This window comes from Plasmodium gonderi (assembly GCF_002157705.1).
Source record: "Plasmodium gonderi DNA, contig: Chr03, whole genome shotgun sequence".
NCBI lineage: Eukaryota > Apicomplexa > Aconoidasida > Haemosporida > Plasmodiidae > Plasmodium > Plasmodium gonderi.
This window is the reverse complement of record NW_021628927.1, coordinates 611,523-630,254: the sequence shown is the minus strand read 5'-3', so window position 1 is coordinate 630,254 and position 18,732 is coordinate 611,523. Positions and strand designations below refer to the sequence as shown.

At 29.1% G+C, this 18,732-nt stretch overlaps 1 protein-coding gene across 1 annotated transcript; it reads left to right on the top strand.

The window, feature by feature from the left end:
• Positions 1–428: 428 nt before the first annotated feature.
• On the top strand, positions 429–18,515 carry PGO_031240 (hypothetical protein, conserved; the record flags this gene model as incomplete). Its single annotated transcript, XM_028686108.1, has 11 exons — positions 429–503; positions 755–857; positions 1,112–2,172; positions 2,396–3,201; positions 3,641–4,190; positions 4,507–4,791; positions 4,963–5,106; positions 5,262–5,578; positions 5,766–17,436; positions 17,837–18,227; positions 18,406–18,515. The coding sequence occupies 11 exons, from the start codon at positions 429–431 to the stop codon at positions 18,513–18,515; spliced, it is 15,513 nt and encodes a 5,170-aa protein (XP_028541909.1).
• Between the last annotated feature and the right edge of the window lie 217 nt (positions 18,516–18,732).

Sequence of the window (18,732 nt, the reverse complement as noted above, 5' to 3'; positions counted from 1 at the left end):
CATAAAAGAGATATGCGAGGAATATACACTTGTCTTAGCATTTTTTATTTAAAACAAATCCGCATTTTTGAAAAGAAGGGGATATATAAAGAAATGCTTGGAGGGGCATATCATTCTTTCCTCTATTTTCCATTTTGTTATTTAGTCATTTCTCTACCTAGCTATATATTATATATATATATATATATATATAAATATATATAATTATATTTTATTATTACCTTAATTGTTCAGGCAAAAAATTGCCCTTTTAACAGACCACGAGTTCTGCTGAAAGAAATGCTTCAAAAGGGAGGGGGAAAAAAAAAAAAAAAAGGTTTATATAGAAAAAAATTTACACACTTTTTATTTTACAATTGTGGTATATAATTTCTCCTTTTCTTTCCAAGTCTAAATTAAGACAAAATCTGCTTAAAAATGAGAAAAAAATGAATGCAAAAAATATTGAGATTAAGCAAAATGTTTTCTTATCGGACATTTTTTGCGACTCGGATAATTTAAAAGTAACTAAAAGAGGGTATATATGTACATGCACATATATAAAACACATATATATACAACATTTTTCATAAAATACAAATGCCGGAAAGAAAGAGCAAAGAGCGCTATAAGTACTGCAATTAGAAATACTTACATTGGGAATGTTTGTATTCATGCTTTGTTCTTTTTTTCTCCCTGTTCCATTTCCTATGAGATTTTTACATAAGTGTCAAAACATGAAAATGAAACTGAAACTTCTCACCCACAAATGCAGAATTTAATAAGAGTAAACCCTAAAAAAAGGGTACGGGAAAAAAACAAAGAAAAGAATTACTTGCCGGCCCAGCATTTTTCCTACGACAAAGAGGGTGATGATGGTGAGGGGAAAAAAGAAGGAAAAGTAGATAAATACATAGATAGACAAATATGTAGCTAAATAGGTGCCTAAATAGATATCTAAATAGGTGTCTAAATAGATAGCTAAAGAGATAGAGAGACAAGTAGGCAATGCAAAGCAGTAGATAATGAAACAGGTATATATCGCCGATAGCGGATAAGACCATTTTGCAATCACTCTTGTTTGCGCATCTCACTGAAAATAATACGCCATTTGTAAACTGTGCGAATGCAGACATTTTTAAAATAGAAGAAAATTACGATAGGGACTTTTCATCAAAGGAAAAAAAATGCAAGCTGTTCGTGCCATTCAAAAATAAAAGGGAAAGAGAACCTAGATTTATTACCATAGAAAAGGTAAAAAAGAAATACAAAAGTATCAATATATACGATGTATTGAATGATAAAATCAGCTGTCTCCATTCGGATGAAGTTAATTACAAGTGGGAAGACATAATAAACTACGAGGATTCTTCTTTTGATATATTCACAATTGACGAAATAGTAAAAGAATTGAAAGAAGAAGAGAATTCAGAGGAAGAAATAAGCGAAAAAGGTGAAGAAATAGAAAAAGACAAAGCGTCAAAAGAAGTAGATAATGATAATATAAAAAAAAAAAAAAGTATAATTCCATTTAAGGCAAAAGGAGTAATTTCACAAGAAATGAAAATTTTCCAAAGTGTTTTTGATGACATATATATATATGACTATGATTATGATTCGAATTTATTTACGGTAAAAAAGAAAACATCTAATGAATTTTTTGAAATTCATAGAATGCAATTTTTTTTTACAAGCGAAAACCCAATATTATATGTAGAAAAAATATTTAATGCTATTAAGAATAGATCTGCTAATTTGAAGAGAAAGGCGTACTATGCAGAAATTGATAACAAGTTTACAAACTTCAATTGCATAATGAATGATGTCCATGAAATTACAGAAAACAATTTAATCATAAAAAATTCAAATGATATTCAAAATATTGCAAACAATTTAAATAATTTCTGTAATATATGGCTAGGAAGAAGAATTTGCAATAATAAAATTTTTCAGTTTTCCGACAAATTAAACAAAAGGGGAAAAAAGGACATAAAATATTACAATTACGATTTTGAGAATAAAAAGAATATTATTAAGCAGTGTGTTCTCCTGGAAAACAAAAAAGTCATTAAAACCTTTTTGGATATAATAAAGAAATGTGCCTTGATTAAAATTCCTATATTTGACACTACTATTTCCAGTCCCTTCGAGATTAACGACTTTTTCCAAGCACAAAATACATCCGTTTTGAAGGTACATTTGGAGAAAAGAGCAAAAAATGAAAAAACAAAAAAAAAAAAAAAAAAAAATGAAGCAAAATTTAGATGAAGTAACTTTTGCAGTGAGATTCTAAGGGAGATGGGATTGTACTACACCACCAACATACCCCTACCCCAAATCACTAGTATCCTTTTATCTCACGTTTATAAACTCCCCATATATCCATCTTCTCACCCTCTTCGCTACCACCTCATAGTCCTTCGAGCAGGTTAACAACACCTGGATGGATGACATAAAATCGATCATAGAAGAGAACCTAAAAAATTGCACAAAAGGGAACTACAACTTGAAGGATATATCTGTAGAGACATTCAAATACACAAAAATAAGAATTTTTTTCAACATATTAAAATTAATTATTGAAAAAAAAATAAATGAAATACTGATTAGCAACGTGGACGAATTTGTAAATATATTTGTGCAAAATATCACAAGTTATAAGAACAACAAGAATTACATACCAATATTCGTAATTAATGTAACAAAAAAATTTGATTACTCCAGATTTATATTAGATAACAGTCCTATTTCTTTTTTTGAAAAAATTGAAGATCTCCTATTTTCAACATTGATAAAATATCAACAAATAGAAAAAATTGAAAAGTTAGTAATACCACAAGTATTTAAAAATGACAAATTTATTTTTTATAAATCCATGAAGGAGAGTGATAAATTCATATGTGAAAAGTTATTGCAAATAAAGCATATTTTTGACGAATCTAAAAACATCATAGATAATTATTTATCCAAAATTAACAAGCATTCAGACATTTTAAATTTTAATGTTAATGAAGCTATTAAAAACATTGACATAAATACAAGTGTTGAGCATATTCAAAATATTATAAACAAAAATGTAGACAAGATACAGAACATCAATGAGACCATTGAGGATAACATCAATTTGGGTATCTTCCGTGTTAAATGTAAAGATATTAAGCTTTTTATTATAAGTGAAATTAATAATTACATTAAGGCCTTGATCAATATTATTGTTCAGAGGTAATGTTCACGCAAAGTAATCTAAGTAAATGGGATTGAAGCGGGATGCCCATTAGAATACATTTCCTTTTGAAATATACTTCCTTTCAACGTTTACATAAAGGGGTAGTATATTCTATAAATACAGGTGGAGGGGGAAGGGATAGAGAACAAAAAAAAAAAAAAAAAAAAAAAAAAAAAAAAAAAAAAAAAAAAAAAAAAAAAAAAAAAAAAAAAAAAAATTTAAAAAAAAACTTATTTTAAAATTTAAAAAAAAGGGGGAGAAAATTCAAAAAAAAAAGGGGGGGGGGGAAGGGAAAAAAAAAAAAAAAAAAAAAAAAAAAAAAAAAAAAAAAAAAAAAAAGAAAAAAAAAACTAATTTATAATGCATATCCTAGTTTTCCTACCTATGCAATCTTTCCTCTTCACCATTATTTGTACTATTATCCCACTCCTGCAGATACAAAGAAAAATATACTTCAAATCTAATGTTTTACAATTCTATCATTGTGAGACTAAAAAAAAAGACAAACATAATTCAAGACATATACGAAAAAGAGGAGTATATAAAAGACATGAAAAAAAGTCTTGATTTTGTTTCACATGACATTAAAGAAATAAACATACTCTTTAACTGTTTGGATAAATTAAATTACAAATTTTCAAGCGATGATTATTTGTCCTATTGGAAGATAATAAACAGACCCAGCAAAATAGAAAAGATGGTGAAAGAAGTTAATGAACATATAATTAAACAAAAAAATGTTTTATTAGAAGAACTAATAAATGACGAATCGAAATTTCAGAGCAGCATTGTTGACATGAAAGAAAATGTACAATCCATTAAAAGTTTCAACGATGAAACTAACTATTTAAGTATTAATAAATTTATCTTGACAGTACAGAATCAGCTAGCTGTTTTGATAAAAGAGTCCAAGGAAATTAATTATCGAGAAAAACTCTTCAATATAGAAATATCCGATTTTTCGATACTTCTAAGAATTCAAAATGTAAGGGAGAGAATGGAAAGGGGGAGGGAGAGAAGGAGAGAGAAATCAACGCACGTTATTTTGTGTGTGTACAGTAAAAACTTTTGTGCATACCGAGGGATGACGAGTCAAATAAAGTCAGGTGATCACACATATCCCTAACAGTTCAACGACTGTCGATTCTGTTACCATAGTAGTTCACCTAGATTAAAGAACGAAACATAATAAAAAAAAAATAAAAACCACAAATACACACTCATCATAAGCCGCAAACACACACCCATCATAAACCACAAACACACACCCATCATACCATAAAATTTCTCTCCTTTCCCAGGAATTAAACCTATACTACACCTTTTGGCTGGTATACAAAAGCATAAAATCTATGGATGAACGATTTGACAAAAAAATAAATTCCTTGAATCATAAAAAAATAGAAGATGATTTTAACTTGATTCTTAAAAATATGAACAAAATTAACAAGCATGCCAATGAATATTATAAAAACAAAAACAGTTTAATAAAAAAAATGAACGAGAAATTAACATTCTTTAATTCATACGTTTCGCTGTTAATTTCTTTGAGAAATCCAAGTATAAAAGACAGACACAAAGATCAGGTAAGCCATTGAACAAGTTAAAGCTGACTTTTTTTTTTTTTTTTTTTTTTTTTTTTTTTTTATGCACAGTTCATGTAAATATACAGGAACAATGAACATAACCAGAAAAGTGTATATAATGAAGACTAATGAACACATATACATTCATTATACCCCTATTTCCATTTTCAGATAGCTCAAATTATTGATGAAAAAAACAGCATTGATTTCAACACGATAACATTTAACGAATTGTTGAAGTTGAATATAAAGAACAAAATAACTAGTATTATTAATATTTGCGAAAAGGCAAACAAAGAAAATTCTATTGAGAAGGTAAAACAAACAATAAACATTTATAGAGGAATTTGACAAAGGGGGATAAATATTTCTCATCTCGCGTCTAACCATAGAAAGAGAATATTCTTTCTCTCCATTTCCATTACATATAAACATATCTGTGGCTTTTTTTTTTTTTTTTTTTTTCTCAGTTTTTGGGGAAAATAAAAAACAATTTCAACAAAATTGAGTTTCAAATGAAACAGGAAGAAAACAACAAGATATACATAATATCCAACATGAATGAAATATTAACAAAAATAGAGGAAAATCTGGTCTTAAATCAGAATCTTCTCATAATAAACATTTACGAGATTTATCACATCGACATAATTAATAACCAAAACATGATGATAAATGCAAACAATATTATAAACACACTGAAGAAAAGCCAGAACCTGTTTTTGTATCTCAGCAGAATTTTTGTACTGACAGACATATCAAAACAACTGGCAAATGAATCCAAAAAGTGAGAACATCTAAATTGTGCTTATCGATTGTGTTGCCCGAAGATAATATGTGGCACCATCTTGATATGCAATTTTTTTTTTTTTTTTTTTTTTAATTCCATATTGAACGTGTAATCTAACTAGAGTTTGTTTTTTTTTTTTTTTTTTTTTTCCCCCTCTCCCCGCACAAAACGGTCTCTCCCTCAGGTACAAGCTAATTTACAGCAATTTTCTTAACTTGTACAAATTAATCGAAGAAGACAAAAAGTTAGAGAAATTTTGCGCAAGAAAAGATACGAAAGAAAAGCTAGCTGAGTTATATAACAATTTAAACCTACTTCTAAAGAGTATAAATGAGTATCTAGACCTGAAAAGGGAAATTTTTAACAGATTCTATTTCCTAAGCACAGATGACTTAATCAATTTGATATCATCAAATATAAATGATCAAATTAATACTTACCTATTTAAAATATTTAACAGTATATACAAACTCGTAATCATAAATGGACACATCGTAGCTTTTCAATCACAGAGAGGTGAACAGCTGAACCTATGTAATGAAATTCAAATAGAAAAAAAAGAGATTACACAAATATTGGTGCAAGTGGAGAAAGAAATGTTTTTTAGTGTGAAAAAACAAATATATGATAGTATATTAGAATATAAAAATTTGATAGACATAAAGGAAGATGATTTTTTAAAGAGTAATAATGAAATTAAGAATTACGCAAAATGTAATTCAGATGATTACAATTCTGCTGATTCTTCCAGTACCTTTTCCTCTTGTGACAGTTTGTTGAATGAAGCTTCCTTTACTTGGGGGGAGGATGCACGAATGCACCCCAATATAGAGAGAGGAACCATCCATGATAGGAACGAGACACATAATCGAAATGCATCATGTGAGAAAGCTACAGAACATAATAAGACAAACACGGAAAGGAGACAAGCCCTAGCACATTCATATGAACACGTGAATCCCCAAATTATGTTTTCTCTTAACAAGAATAGTCAATTCGTACTGATAATAAAAAACTTGTTTTGGTCTAACTTAGTAGAAATGTTCTTAAAATATAATAACTTAGGAAAATATAAAAAGATCTTGAATGAAGAACTGTATGAATATATAAATATAATAAACAAAGTAGACAAAAAAAAAAGTGTTCTCCTCCACACGTTAATTATATCATTAGTCCACAATAGAGATATATTAGAAGAATTAATTAAAAAAAGAGTAACAGATGTTAATAACTTTAATTGGTTAATTCAATTGAAATATTTTTATTATAATAAAAATTTATATATAAAATATTTAAACGAGTCCTACATTTATGGATATGAATATATTCATAATGATAATAAAATCATCTTGACAAATTTAATAAATAAGTACTTTATTTCTATATTACATTCGTATAGCTCCAAATTGGGAATATGTTCTGTAGGATTAGCAGGAACTGGGAAAACAGAGACCACCAAATATTTTTCAAAATTTGTAGGGAAATTTTACTTTGTATATAACTGTAGTTGTAATATAAATTTTGATTTTTTGAAAAATTTATTTTTTGGAATTGCAACAAATGGAATATTCTTCTGCTTCGATGAATTTAACAGAATATCCATTGAGGCACTCAGTGTCCTCGCTCAGCAGTTATGTAATTTGTTCAGTGCCAAATCTAAGAAGTTTGTTATGAACAGCTTTACGAGGGGGGCACAGAGCGGAAGCTTTGGACAGGATCTCGAACAGATTGGAAATTCTGAAAACACCGTGGGTGTTAATAATAACAATGATGATGCCGATGATGACGATGCTGATGATGATGATGTCGATGATGACGATGATGACGATGATGACGATGACGATGTCGATGTCGATGATGACGATGCTGATGCTGATGTGGATGAGAATAACCATAGTAACAATGAAAACAGTGAGTTTGGAGAACAAGGAAAAATACCTAAAACACACAATTTAAAAAAAAAAAAACAAGAAGATACTGAACCCAGGAAGATGTTGTCCCATCGAACAGGAGGAAGAAAGTACGCCAAAAAAAACTTGCTTTTTTTTGAAGGCAAATATATAAAAGTTAACGAAGAATTTAACATTTTTATTATAATAAATCCTTTTTATAAAGGTAGAAGTGCACTGCCAAACAATATCAAAGCCTTGTTTCGATTTTTTAATTTTATTAAACCAGACTTTTTTACTATTGTAGAAGTTATGTTATACTCCAAAGGGTATAAATATAGTAAAATATTGTCCAAAAAAATTATCCTATTATTTGAATTTTGTGAACATAATTTAAGCTATCAAAAACATTATAAATACGACTTGAGAACTGTTAAAAAAATTACCTATGTTATGGGGAAAATTATTGTAGATAAAGACAACAATAATCACAATAAAAACATTTTCTATGAATATAAATTTTTATTCATTGCTATTATTGAATGCATAATGCCTTCTATAGTAAAAAATGACATTTATATTTTCCTTACTATACTCAAAAATATTTTCTATGAATTGTATGCCTACAATCAGTCTCTCAACCCATCGAAAAAGATTCACACTCCTATTGATTTAAAGCATATCTTGTCTAGTAAGAGAAACAATGATAACAGTATTCTCATGTATTTGAAAAGCTTTTACTGTAATATGACGAATGATCAAAGGGAAGTTACAAATAAATCTAACAGGGGAATCAATGGAAACGAGAATGGAGAAGCAAAGTTCACACAATACAATGATGGTGATGCAATGGAAGAATGTCAGACTATGCAAAATAGAAGAGATGATGTAAATGGATTCGGGATGGAAATATCAAATGAAGTGTCCATCTATACTGAGAAGGGAGAAAATGAAAATGATTGTAATAACAAAAATAGGATAGCAAAAACAGCTCTTGAAGATAATGATCGTAAAAGCGAAAGGACCCTTTTGGGAAACACAAGGAAGGAAGAAAATTACAAATTGAGCAAATCATTTTTAAGCAAAAAAGAAATAGTTGAAGATTACTTAAAGAGAATGATAAAAAAGAAAATGTTAGAACTGAATTATGTATGCACAGATAGATATGTAAGTAAACTAATTCAGCTATATAATATGATAAAATTTCATACAGGGATATTATTTCTTTCATATCCCTTATCCAAGACAACATCGTATAAAATTTTAAAGAGAACAATAAATACCATCAACGATAGAGAAATAATAAAAAGGAAAATGCATGACTATGTTATAAATGCAAATGTTATGCGAGAAATGGACATGCTTGGATTTTATGAAGAAGTTTCAAATAAATGGGTTCATGGAATTTTAACAAAAAAAATATTAGAAATAAATTCAGAATATGATAGTAACGATTATCTTAACATTATATATTTTGATTGTTATTTACATTCCCTATGGATAGAAAATTTAAATTCTGTATTAGATGAATCAAAAATTTTATGCTTGTCCAAATGTGATATTATCCCCATTTATGAGCATACCAGGTTTATAATGGAAACATATGATTTGAAAGACATAACAATGGCGACAATAAGTAGATGTGGTTTAATAATTTTAAATAATTATGATTTGAATATTGCTTCGTATATCTGTTCATATATAAATTCGTTAACAAACAACTTTGATGTCATTCATAAGCATATTTTATTAAATTTGTTTATAGTATTTTTTTACAAGGCTTTACTATTCATAAGTATTAATAATTTGTTTATTTACACATTTAATGAATACTATTATTGTATTTCTTTCATCAAATGTATCGACAGTTTGTTTTCCTATTGTTCATTTGAAATTAACGATTCAAGTAGGAATGAGAGCTTTCAAAAGTACATCACATCTATTTTTATATATTCTCTTATTTGGAGCGTGGGTTCTAATACCTACAAAAGAGGCAGAAAAATTTTTAATGAATTTTTGTGCAAACATATTTTAAGACATAATTTGAAACTAACTTTCGAAACACTGGAGGGAAAACTTATACATATTCGCGAATTCAATGAAAGCAATAGTATCAACTCACCGCATTCATCTCAGAACACCAAAACAGCTCAGTCTTATCTGAATAATACCTTGTCTACATCTATCAAAGAAGCAGGAAATACCAAAGCTATGAATGGGGAAAATTCCAAATTTCTCAAATTTATCGAGACTAATGGTGCAGATGGTGGAGGAATCACGGGTACTATAAAAACAAATACCATCAAGAGTGATGTCACAAATGAAAGGGGACAAGACGAGACTCACAATTTACATGCACATGAGAACGATGGTAGTAGAATTGGAAATTGCAGCATAAATGATAGTAGTGATAGCAATAGTGATAATGAATCTGATATAGACATATACAACGAGAAGAATGAATGCGTGGACAAATACTATGAAAATATCAATAACATATATGACTACTACCTACGAACTTATAGAAAATGCAGGAACTTGTTTAAGAACTATGATTTACGTATAGAAGGGGAAAATGATTATATGTTTTCCAAGTGTTATGGAAATTGCAGCTCAGATTCTAACTCAAGCAACGATGAGAGATACATGAAAAGGAAGAGAAAGAAAAAGAGAAAAACTTGCAATAACGAACATGCCTCAGGAAATGTGGATGACATAATGAACAATGTAAGTTACTACAATGATGTGTACAGATTAACAGAAACAGTAAGTGAGAGTAGAAGTGGATATATTTGCGAATCTCCAAGTGGGAATAGAGAAGCGAAACTAGGATTGAACTTATTTGATTTTTACTTCAAATATGAAAAGAACGTCTTGAGTCATCTGAACAGCAAGGAAAATAAATTTACCATGATAGAGGAATACATGAATAACACAGAGATAATGATCAAACAGAAGAAACACATGTCGATGCTGTACAATATTGATATATTCATGAAAAACAAGAAGAATGTTATAATATCTGGTTGTAGCAATATCGGGAAATCTCTAACTGTGGATTATTACCTAAATAAGGTAATGCAAAAAGATAGGTTTTTTACTGTTGATTTTTATTTTTCCAATAGCACCACGAGTAAACATGTGAGAAATTATATCGAATCAAAATTGACAAAGAGAAGAAGTAATTTCTACGGAACGACCAATAACAGAATTTGTGTTTTTTACATTGATGATATAAATATCGAAACAGAAGTAGGATCTATAGAGAGAAGTCATTATTTATCTTCTCATGAATTTTTAAGAATGTTATTTAATTATAAATTTTTCATTGATCAAAATTTGAACGTAAAATATGTAGAAGATTTAACATGTCTAGCTACTATGAATAATGCATACACAAATACCACCCCCAGTAGTAGACTGTATAACAACTTTAATATTATTTACTATAATAATTATAATTATAAAGAAATATATCACATATTTTTTAGTTATTTGAATAGCTTATTTAGCGCATACGACATTAGCATTAAAAGTTTAGCGAACCATTTAATAGGAATGCAAATAGATATTTATAAACTTGTGAAAGACATGAAATATAATTATTACTACTACAATGTGGAAGAAAATAATGGAAAAGAAATTTTTTTACATTCTTTTAGTATAAATAATATTAAAAATATTTTCAAATACATTAACTATTTATCTAAAAATATAAATACACGAAAAGAACAAATGTTACTTTATTTTCTGTATGAAAATAAATCTCTTTACGTGGAAAGTTTTAAGTCCAAAAATGCTAAAAAAAAATGTGAAGAAATTATTAAAACAATTTTTAAAAAATATTTTTATGAAGATGAATATGAAAATTTATTTAAAGAGTATGATAATAATCTCCTTTTTTGTAATTTTCTCAATCTATACCAAAGTGTGTATGAACAAGTGTACGATTTAAATGATCTTTACAACTGTGTGCATTCTTATATATCTGAATATGGCAATAGTGAAAAAATAAACCTCATTCTATTCGATAATATACTCACATACATATGCAAAATCACCAAAACATTTATGACAGAAAATTCGCATATACTATCCATTGGTATAAATGACTCTATTAAAAAAAGTGTGAACAAAATTTGTGCCTTCATAATTAATAAAACGTTGGTCTTGTCAGAGTTAAATAAAACTAGTAAATCTGTAGCGTTTATAGAAGAAATTAAAAGATGCTTATTCGATTGTGGTATTTATGAAAAGCAATGTATTTACTACCTGAGCGATGAAAATAGTATCCTAAATTTCATGTTAGAAAATTTGAACAATATTTACAATTATGGAGATAGCTACCTCCTATACAATGAAGACAATTTAAAAAAAATTTACAGTGAATGTAAAAACAAATGTGAAGAAGAACACCTCGTTAGAAACTTAACAAATATTTATAGCATTTACAAAAAAAAAATTCGAAAATGTTTTCACGTAAGCTTAAATATTTCCACCAATAGCTCAGATCAAATTCTCAAGTACCCCTACATTCTCAAAAATTCTAGTATCATTTATTTTGAGGAAGATAACAATGAAGGGCTACACATTATTACAAAAAATTTCTTCAAAAATGCTGAGGAGGTGAAGAAGGGCCAATTGCAAAATGAAGATAAGCCCATGGAGAGGGTGGAGAAAGAAGCAGTGGTGGAGTGTGAGGAGGGAACTGATAGAACAGACCCAACTGATGGAATGCACAAATCAATTGGCGAGGGGAGAATCGAGGCGTGTGAGAAACATCGCCTTGAGGGTTGTAATAGGGATTCAGGAAGCAACATGCTGCAAGAAATCGATCTGGAAATGGTTAACCACGACAAAGAACTCAAGTGTGTCGAAGGAATAATAGAGAGTAAAGTATTTATCCGAATCCATAAGGAAATAATTAATTTGGCAAAGAAATATGAGGAGGAAAAGAAAGTACGAATGTGCATAAATTCGAACAAGTATGTTCATTTTTTGCACTACTTTGACTATTTCTATAATTTAAAGAAAATGGAATTCGATAAGAATATTGACCTGTACAGTAAGGCATTAAAAAAACTACACAAGTGCGAGCAAGATATAAAGACAATGAAAAATTATTTATTAAACATGCAACCTGTGTTGAATAGCACAAATATCGAAATGAAAAAAAAGGTAAACGAAATAGAAAGAAAATCAAAGGATGCATATATAAAACAAACAGAAATTAAAAAGAAAGAAAATGAAATGAAAACAAAAATAATAAGTATTACAGACTTAAAAAATGAAGTAAATGAAGAAATATCAAAAAGTTTTGCCTTGCTAAATGATTCATTAAACAATTTAAATAAATTAAAAGTTGAACATTTAAGAGAGTTGAAAGCATTTGTTAATCCACCTGCAATTGTCGTTATGGTCATACAATGCATTTTAACATTCCTAAAAGAAGATGAAAAATATTTACAAGGAAAATTAATCAGACCTAAGACACTAAACTATTGGGTTCTAGCACAAAAAACTATTTTCAGAGATTCTAAAGTTTTCCTAGATAATCTGAAACATTACGACAAAAATTTAATCGAAGAAGAAATGATAACCAAGATTTCTCCACTAATTAAAAATAAAAACTTTAATCCCAAGTTTGTACGAAAGGCATCAAAAGCCTGTGAAACGATGTGTCAATGGATTTTGGCCATCTATCATTATTTTATTATTAATAAAGATTTACAACCAAAGAAAGATGAAGTTGTTACATTAGAAAAAGAAATAAATAAGGAACTAAACTACCTAGAAATTTGTAAAGAGGAACTGAGCATTGTCAACAACAATTTAAATATTATCGAAAAAGAGAAAGAAGAAATTATGATAAAACAAAATGAATTAGTAAATAAGATAGAAAATATAAAACAGAAAATTACAAGATCAAAAATTATTCTCTCTTACCTTCTAGAACAAGAAATAAAATGGAATAATAAAAAAAAAAATTTCATAAAAAAAAGGGATCTACTTGTTGGAGATTGCATAATTGTATCGTCTCTCATCAATTACATGTCTTATTTTTCTTATGAATACAGAGCAATTATTAAATTAAAAGTTCAAAAAGTTCTAAACATGCATAACGTTGAATATACAAAAGGAATTTCCATTTACAAATTTCTAGAATCCAAAATTAATATAGAAAAATGGATATCTTATGGATTAACTAATAGCAAGTTTTATTTCGAAAATATTGTCATAATGAATAATAGTATCAAGTACAATTTGTTAATAGATCCACATTTCATAGTTACCAATTTTTTAAAAAAATTTTATTATAAAAAAAAAGATGTACAAATTTTGAGAAATAATAGTTCTAATTTTATTGAAAAAATAGAAAGATGCATGCAGTTCGGGAATATCATCCTTTTTACACATTACGACGATGACTCCAGCGTTCTCTTTAGTTCCCTCTTTAATTACAAAATTAACAAAAGTTTAAAATGTTTTCAAAGCGAGAGCAATGGAGGAGAAGGAAGGGGAGACGAAAAGTACTTAGGCAAGCGTACCACTTTTGTCAGTTCTCTCCAACCAAATGTGATGAGAGCAGAATGTTTAGACACATCAAACGGAAAAATCAATAATGCAGAGGTTGTAGGATGCACAAACGAGACAGTTGAACCGCACATGAACCTCACTAACAAATCTCCACCAGAGAAGAACAAGGAAAAAAGGAACAAGAGTGCAAAAGACAATTGCATAAATTTTAACAATAAAATAATAACAGTAGATAGCTCCTTTAACATTTATTTTATCGTTTATGGAAACAGCTGTTTTGATGAAAACACACAGAATCATTTAAACATAATCGATTTTAACATTAACTTAAGAATATTAGAAGAATATTTCTTGGAAAATTTAATAGAGAAATTATTTAAAAGTTCCAATGAAAATAAAAGTGCATTAATTCATCAGATTCATGATTTAAATAATGAAATGATAAATAAAGAAAACGAAATTTTACACATTTTAAATTATAAAGAAGACATCCTAAGTGACGATGATATTGTCATTAGTTTCGAAAATGCAAATAAAATATTCCATGAAAATGAAAAAAAAATTAAAGAGTATAAAATCAACAAGAAGGAAATTATGAAAATAAGAAAAAATTACATTAGTATATCAGAACATATATCTGTCATATATCATTGTATAAACAATTTAGTTACACTAAATACTTTATACAATTTTTCAATTATAACCTTTGTGGAATTACTAAACATTTGTATTGACAAATCGGAAGAAAACAAACTCCTCGATAAGAGAAAAAAAGACATATTAAACATTTTTACGAAAAAAATACATTATGAAATTTCTAGAACCTTATCTGAAAAGCATCAGCAAATTTTCTTTTTCTACCTCGTGTGCATGATAAACATATATAAGGGAGAAATCGAGTATGATGATTATTTTTTCTTTGTGTATGATGATTATCCACAAGAGTCTGGTGTCAGAAATGAGGTAGTCCTAATGGTGCAAACAAAATGGAATGAAAAATGTAAGGGAAAAAATGATTTAGGAAATACAGCTGTAGTGGATCCTTCCATTTTGAAGGATCCATGTGATAGTACTATTAGAGGGGAAGAAGAACCCAGCTCTGACGAAGATATGGAATCAATGAGTGAAAATGAAAATGATATTCTGCTGGACAATGTGTCTATACATAGTCTCGAGTCCAATGTATACAATTTTGAGGAGGAGGAGGAGGAAAAATTGAAAAAATGCAAAACAGGAATCGGATACAAGAGTAAAAGGAAAATAATAACAGAGATGAATCCTGGTGATCTCAAAAATAGTGTCATGGAGGAGTACCTTTTACTTCCGAAGAAAAATTCAAAAGATGATTTCCTAAACTTGTGCGAAGATAATATATTACTTGAGAAAGGAGCAAATGTACACAATAATGAATCAGATGAACGGTTTGAGGGAAGATTAGATGCTGAGGGAGGAGAGGTAGCAAAATTTACTTTCAATTTCGAAACGAAAAATTTGTCTTGGTTAAATGCGAAAGAATATATGAGCGTGAAGAAATTAATAAAAAAGGAAAAATATTTTTTATTTTTTAAAAAGGTTTTTAACGAATATGAACATATTTTTAGAAATATCAAAACAGATCACACAATATTGCAACACAAGGATATCAAAAATTTACTAACAAATTTCGAAAAACTAATTATTTATAAAATTTTTCGCTTTGATATACTCAAACTGAATATGAATAATTATGTAGACACATGTTTGAACATAGGTTCACAAAGTAATCCAAAAGATTTGTACAAATGCTATGAACATTCATCTAAAAATAAATTAATTTTAATTTTGTCTGAACATCGTTTAAACACAGCTAGCGAAGTTATGCTACTAAGTGAAAAAATTACTGGAAAGAATAACCTAATAATTTATAACAAAAATGACAAAAATTATTTGCTTCAGATATTAAACGATGCTATTAAAAATGGATTCTGGGTTCTAATCGAAAATGCACATCTGAACATTCACCTCATATTAGAAATTGAAAAATATATAGAAGTATGCAACATTCAGTATTCCAACCCAGACTTTAGGATATGGATAAGTACTAGCTCTGTCAAACATTTCCCAGATTATCTGCTCAAGCTATGTGTAAAAGTTACCTTTGAAAATGTGCACAATTTAAAGTCCGGTTTGTTGAATATTTACACGAACGTGGCGCAAGAGCTAGAGATGGACGATGAGGTGGAGGAAGAAGAAGAAGAAGAAGAGGAAGAGAGAGAAGTTGAAAACGAGCAGAATGATGAGGAGTATCATGGAGAGGAGAAAAACTATATACAAGAGGATCAGTTAGAGGTAGAACGGTGCGATGGGGAATCTTCGCAAAGTAATAACGACAACGAAAATAATGTTAATGTGGAAACATCGTGGAAGAAAAAAGATGAAAGAGAAAAATTCGTAAACCATGGAGGAAGGAAAAAGGAAAAAGGGGTAGTTCCTAGAAGAAAAATCAAAAGGAACACAAAAAGAAGCGAAAATGAAAACATCTTGATGAATAAGCTAAATTTCAGTTTGTGTTTTTTCCACGCATTAATACAAGAAAGGAGTAAATTTAAAAGCAAAGGATTCAACAATTGTTACGAATTTACAGACATAGAATTAAAATTATCTAAAGAAAATATAAGCAAATTTTTTAATAATAAAAACCTAGACATAAATCTGTTAATATATTTAATTGGAAATATTATTTATGGTGGAATAATAATAGATGTAACAGATCAAAGATGTTTTAATATTATTTTGAAAAAATATATAAATGAAAAAGTTATATATTCAAATAATGAATATAAATACAATAACTACTACTACTGTCCTCACAGTTCAAACAAAAGTATTTTTTTAAGGTATATAAAGTCATTAAATTTTATCACTGATTTTTCTATTTTTAATTTACATTCATCTCTAAACTCTTTATATTTACAAAATTATAATTTAAAAATCCTAAAAAATCTAGAAAAATTAGAATATAATGTAACAAAGGAGAAAACAGATATCCATATATTTTCCATTATTGATGTGTTAAGACAGATTCTACCTCCTTTCATAGATTCGAATACATTAAATGATTCTTTCTTAAACAATTTAAATTGTTCTATTATTACATTTTTAAAAATGGAAACAGATAAATATAACAGTTTACTCAGAATAATTTACGATGATTTGACTAGTATAATTAATTTTGTAAAAGGAAAAATTAATTTCAAAAACATTTCTCACACGTACAATTCTATATCCAATTTGTGCGTACCTAAGAGATGGATTGATAGTTCCTTTTTTACCAACCTGCAGTTATTTCATTACGCAAAATTGATTAGACAGAAAGTTTCCTACGTAAGCAGATACATAAGCAACTTGGACAACCGGATCTTTAACTTGGCTGCCTTCATGTCCCCTAGGGTGAGCACAGCGATAGATTTAGCAATAGGTGTAGCGACCCGTTTAGCAATAGGTGTAGCGACCCGTTTAGCAATAGGTGTAGCGACCCGTTTAGCAATAGGTGCAGTTACCCGTTTAGCAATAGGTGCAGTTACCCGTTTAGCAATAGGTGCAGCTACCCGTTTAGCAATAGGTGTAGAGACCCGTTTAGCAATAGGTGTAGCGACCCGTTTAGCAATGCGTTAATAAACGTGTTTCACGTGTTCAGCAATATACTTTCTCGTGTGGAGGGTTGACAACCTCGTCGAGGTCTTGCATGCCCCTCTCTCTTAACGCTGGTGTAACGGATATGTAACAAGTGTGCACACGAGGCCGTATACATGCTAAATTACACACTCTGTTACACACCATTTCACTTTAGAGCCTAATGCTAGCCATTCGACAAAAAATTTGCAATGAAATAAAGATGGATGCAAATAAAGTAAAACTAAAGTACGAAATTTCTTCATACTACAACGAGGAAGATATAAAGGAGGAAGGGTATTTTGTTGGTGGATTATTCATAGAAGGAGCAATGTTTGATGTCACTAATATGATCATTAAAGAGTCTACAAACAAACACCTCTACTGTCCCATGCCTTATATCAAAATATATTTCCTCACGAGAAAGTCGTCTATCCTTATGCCTGTCACCAGGTACATTCACAAGCCTGCCGCGAAGTCTGCTAATAAACTTTGTGTTAAAAACAGAAACCACAGTTCCAATTTCCACATTTTCAAGTGCCCCATATATAAGAATATACATAAAACGGGTAAGTAAAAGCTCATTGCATGTTCGTCTTCTCTCTCTCTCGTTCCATCCCCACCATTATCTCCAACTATTTATTAATGTTAAAAAATGGGTGTTTTATTACTACATATCCACAAATGCTTATATATACGTGTGTACTTTACAGATATATACTACACCCCCTTTGCCTTACTCTTCAGACAATCACCTAAATAACAGCGACCCTGTATTCTACTTAAAATTAAATTCGAAGGAGAGAAAGGAAAAATGGATCGAACGAAATGTATCCGGTGTTTTAATATTAAAATGAGAGATGTGCTGAAAAAAAGAAAAAAAAAAAAAAAACACATGTGGAGATAGGTAGATTTAATAATGTGACAATTCTAAATATCAAGTAATGTGGATCATTTTGCATTGTGTCCCAGTTATTTTCCTCGTCTTGTAAACCTTGCGGGTGCCGCAATGCAGTTATGTAGTGGTGTAGTAACTATTTTTTTTTTTTTTTTTTTCCATTTCTCCACCCTCCA